Source organism: Anoplopoma fimbria, chromosome 5 (genome assembly GCF_027596085.1).
Source record: "Anoplopoma fimbria isolate UVic2021 breed Golden Eagle Sablefish chromosome 5, Afim_UVic_2022, whole genome shotgun sequence".
NCBI lineage: Eukaryota > Metazoa > Chordata > Actinopteri > Perciformes > Anoplopomatidae > Anoplopoma > Anoplopoma fimbria.
The window spans coordinates 15625905-15630601 of NC_072453.1; the positions used below are offsets into that span (position 1 = coordinate 15625905).

The window sequence follows — 4697 nt, forward strand, 5'->3', positions numbered from 1 at the left end:
ATGTGTTAGTATCATATTTGTAGTAAGGTGGGATAGTGATAGATTAATTAAAATATAAAGTAATATATATATATAATGTGGGATTAACACAACATTGAGTATGCAGGAGCAACAAAAAGACTAGTTAGCATCAGTGCTGACATTAGCAAGCTTGGCTAACTAGCTTCCACTTTCCAAAATACAGAGTCATTGTAGTGGTCTTTGCACTAGAAACTGTGAATGTGTTGTACATTAAGAAGAGTTTAACCTTTAGTTCAGTCAACTGTTTAACATAAAGGAAACAAAGTAGCACACAGAGGTGAAGTCAGGTCTCCACTTTATTGAATATTCTGCTCAAGAAGAGGGTGAACATGTCCAACAGGTGTTACAGTGTCAAAACATCAGCAAAGTTTGCAACAAAATGGTGTTAACAGCTATGAGTTTATATCTCAACACACTAGTGATGACAAAGCAGTTCTTTCTTTATATACCTTCTTTATTGTTTATTATGAAATGTTAAAACAGAATTGATAAGATATCTGTGATGTACCGAGTAAAGTAGAAACTTTTAACTAATTGTGAAGATTTACTAAAAGAACATTACATCTTCTATATAAACATCAGCAGTGTGTTTAACATCTAATACAATGGTAACAACAGTTTCTCTCTCCTCAGAACAGTAAAGTCATTAATTGAACTGGAGGTCAGGATTAAGATACAGACTTATTATTAACCACACATAACCATTTTTAAAATACAGCAGAAAGAAGAAAAGAAACAAATGCTAAATTAAGCAATAGGCACTTTACCTTTTGTCCTAACATAATCCACATGATAAATTCATTAAAACAAGTTATGCAATTTTTTACATGAGCTTTGACTGTATATGTCAACAAATTAGTGTTGACAAAGCAATAATGATCAAGAATTAGAAAAGGAAGTGACAATTAAAAACATTTAACCCCAAAATTGCTCCCCGGGCGCTTCATTGCAGCCCACTGCTCCTCCGGGATGGGTCAAATGCAGAGAACCGAATTTCCCCATTGTGGGACTAATAAAGGCTTAATTATTATTATAAAGCAATGCAAGTTTAAAAATGATTGTGAAACTGATGCACAAACCACTTTGAGAAGGAAAATCAACATGAACTTTTACATTAAAAATACATTAAATACGTTATGTCTTTACGTAATCAACATGATAAATTCATCAAAGCAACTCATGCAAGTTTTGAAATGAGCTTTGATATTATATGTCAACATATATGTGTTGACAAAGCAATAATGATCAGGAATAAGAATAGCAATTAAAATGATTAAAACGTGGTTTAAAATGAAAGCTGAAACTGATTGTGAAGCTTTGGAGCACAAACCAGTTTGAGGCTTTGCATCCAATCAACAGGAAGTGAAATTACATATTTTGTAACTTTATAAGATCATCTATTTTCCTGGTATCTTTGCGTTTTGAATGTTTTTTTGGAATTTGTTAAACAAGTTCAAGCTAACATTAGATGTTACTTTACTGTTTAAACAGACCAAGGATTTAACAAGTCATCTCCATTGATCTTATTCAACTGGACGCAGGTAGAAATAGTTGTTAAACTCAGCAGCACCGAAGCATGGGTAAACAGGATCAGTGAATGTGGTGTGAAAGGTGTAGAGGTGGCTCAGTGTGTAAGCGCAGACTTTGTAGAAGGACAGAGTGCCAGCAGGCCAGTCCAGATAAAACCCAAGTGTGGGGCAGCCATCAGAGGGAAAATGATCTTCCTTCACCCTACCATTATGACATATCTCCAGTATGTGAAAACCTTTTCCTGAATATTGGATTATAGACCACGATATGTAGTTATGTCCAAGATTGCTCTGTAAACCACCTCCCTTTCTGTCAATTCTCTTGTATGCAGCACCTACATTAATACATTTAGCAGAATTTGAATCATCATTCCACTCTACCTCCCAGTAATGGCGCCCAGATAAGCCCTCTCTGCACAGCACCTGAGGATGTGTGTCAAACCTCTCTGGGTGATCAAGATATTTCTGCCAATCTCCAAACGTTGCCTTCTTGTTTCCCTCAGACAGAGTGAGCTTATTGTGTGCAGTGTCTGGGTCCAGGGTGAGATCACAGGCATCTGATGGAGAGACCAAAACAAAATTATTATTTCTGATGGTCAAATAGGTTTCTGGGTTTCTGGAGGACAGTAATTAGTACAACTTATTTCTGACTCAAAAGCATGAATAACTTACACCAGATCAGATCTGTTTTGTCTGTGATCTGCGCAGGTTTGTCAGGTTTGTCAGGTTTGGAAAAATCTTCAGTGACCAGAATGCCCTTCTTGTAATGGTAGATGGTTGCTCCTTTGTATTTCTCATTTGGAATGACTGTGATGAGGAAACGGAACTGGTTGTTGTTCTTCCGTGCTTTGGTGAGGTCATGGAAAGTTTTGGCTTTTTCTCTCAGTGTGGTAAAAACTTCATTTGAGAAGAACCACTGGTCTTCATTGGTACTCCCTAATTTATGGTAGTCCAAGTAGGTGGCCATCACATCAAGGTAGGTATCACCCCTTTTCAAGGAGGTGAAAACAAAGCAGAGAGCATCATCTACACCTCCAGCAAGAACCTCTCTGTCCAGCTCGGACTGATTTCGGACGATCTTTGCTCCCTCCATGGTATCTACACAGGATCTGATGACGTTGATTTCTCTCTCTTTATCATCCAGCCACTTGCTTAGTTTTTCTTGACTGAATGGTGACTTGTCTCTTTCTTCAAAGAATTCGTCTGCTGAGCTCTCATCTTCTTTTCCTTCACGGATGGAGGGAAGTTTCTTCGCCATGGTCTGCTGGAGGTTAGATGCATAGTGGTGACACAATTTTTGGAAAGTGCTTAACTCTTCTTGAATATGTGGGAAACTATTTACCACTCCTTCTTCCAGAGAATCATTGCATCTCATTTGTATTTCCTTTAAATCTTCAAGAACATCCTGTGTCTTCTCCACCAGTCCAAAGCTGATCCCACTTGTCAGCTCAGCAGCTTCGGGATACAAATTCTTCAGTGGCATCAGCCAGACCTTCAATGGGACAGAATTCTCTCCGTTTTCTCCCAGTAGCTGTGGAAGTTGTATGTAGGTCTTCACTGCCTCTTCATATGTTGCAGGGTTGCTCTCAAGGATGAAGTCTCCGAAGAATTTACAGGAGCATTTTGCAGTCAGGTTTTTTTCTTCATCAGTCAGCTTGATGTCAACTTTCCCCTCAAAACTAAATGTGGGGATCTTGTTTATCACAGCTTTCATGTTTCCCTGGATGTCTTGAACACTGCTGGCATCTAACTTCTCACTGTCAAACACAAAGAAAGCATTTGCCCCATAAAGAATGCCTGTGACTACATGTGTTGCCGAGCTCTTCTTAATAATATCCATTTGCTGGGTGTCTAAAGTTACAAGGTCAATAATTGACAACTGTTTGAAGTTGGTGGTAGATTTGTACTGACACGTAACTCTGCTCTGATTCTTGAATTTCTTCTCATCATTCAGATACTTGGCAGATCCTTCAATTTCAATCAGTCCACAGAGGAAACTGGCCTTCAGAGAAGCTTCAACATCCAGCAGAGAGGACTTGGATTCAATGGAGTCAGATGCAGTAATTTCAAATTGACTGCTGGATTGAACGCTTTCAGTTATCTTCCCTTGCAGAGATTCATTGTCCCACAACGTCAAACCTATAGAATTCAGAAAACATTAGTTATCGGGTAAAGCAGGATGATTATTGAGTCAAAATAAAGTAATTTAATCATTTTCAAAAACAGGAATATGAATGAGAAGCAACAAGGCACAGTTAAGAAGCAGAAGGGAAAAGGAGGAGGAGGTTGAATTTTTTTTCTTTCTCAAAATGTCTAAAAACTAAATAAGTTGTGATTGTAATGGTAGCTACTAGTAGTGATGTTTGTCAAGATTTTATATAGTTTGCTAATTAATCATACAATAATGTTGCGATCCATAATCTAAGATAGCTAACAAGCTGTCGGATTCTAAAAGAACAGTAAGAAACAAGGACAACATTTACCAGAATAACGACAATTTAACCGTCTTATTTATCACAGAATAAAATATCAGCTACTAATATATCATGCTTCCCGAAAACTTATAACTAATGAATGTTCACAACTACATTATTGAATTAAAAAGCAATTTGCTAAATTATTTTAATAGTGCAAATAGATGTTAAGAGGTTAGGTTAAAATAGTGAGATGATTTCAAAGTTCCTTTAAGCAGAGCTGTGACAGGCAGATATATTTAATAATATATGTAGTCTAAGACTTACCTGGAATCAGTACATCTTTCCGAGCATCATAGAGCATTCCTAGGGTGAAAGGACTAAATAATTAGTCCTTAAGTTTATAAAGGAAGAAAAGCACTGTGTGTTGTATCATAAAGCCATACAGCAGATAAGCAAAAATCCAAAATGCACAACGTAGACACGAGCTTCCAGTCTTCTTGCTGAAGGCTTTGTTCACTTAAGAGTAATTCTCCTAATGACTCAAACTGAAAGTGGTAATTTATTGATTTCTAAATGCTTGACAAAGCACCTTGAGCTAGGTAATGGATGGGTGGCAGGAAGTACAGTGATCAGTTTAGTGGGAGGAGAGGATGGAGGATCTTTCATGGTGTTTAGCATGAGGGTGGGTGTAGATCCTCAACCAACACAAACTGCCTTTCATATGACGGGG

General features: G+C 37.6%; 1 protein-coding gene across 1 annotated transcript; it reads right to left on the bottom strand.

Annotated features, from left to right (window-relative positions):
- Positions 1-310: 310 nt before the first annotated feature.
- LOC129091052 (stonustoxin subunit beta-like) lies at positions 311-4337 on the bottom strand. Its single transcript, XM_054598486.1, has 3 exons — positions 4292-4337; positions 2223-3689; positions 311-2107 (listed from the first exon to the last, which is right to left on the bottom strand). The coding sequence occupies exons 1-3, from the start codon at positions 4326-4328 to the stop codon at positions 1545-1547; spliced, it is 2067 nt and encodes a 688-aa protein (XP_054454461.1). The 5' UTR covers positions 4329-4337; the 3' UTR covers positions 311-1544.
- Between the last annotated feature and the right edge of the window lie 360 nt (positions 4338-4697).

Bases quoted from the DNA above. Each gene is read 5' to 3' on its own strand.
- LOC129091052 (XM_054598486.1), bottom strand. From the start codon at position 4,328: ATGCTCTATGATGCTCGGAAAGATGTACTGATTCCAG. The intron at 3,690-4,291 runs GTAAGTCTTAGA...TGAATTCTATAG, and splicing joins GAAAGATGTACTGATTCCAG to GTTTGACGTTGTGGGACAAT. The intron at 2,108-2,222 runs GTAAGTTATTCA...TCTCTCCATCAG, and splicing joins CAAAACAGATCTGATCTGGT to ATGCCTGTGATCTCACCCTG.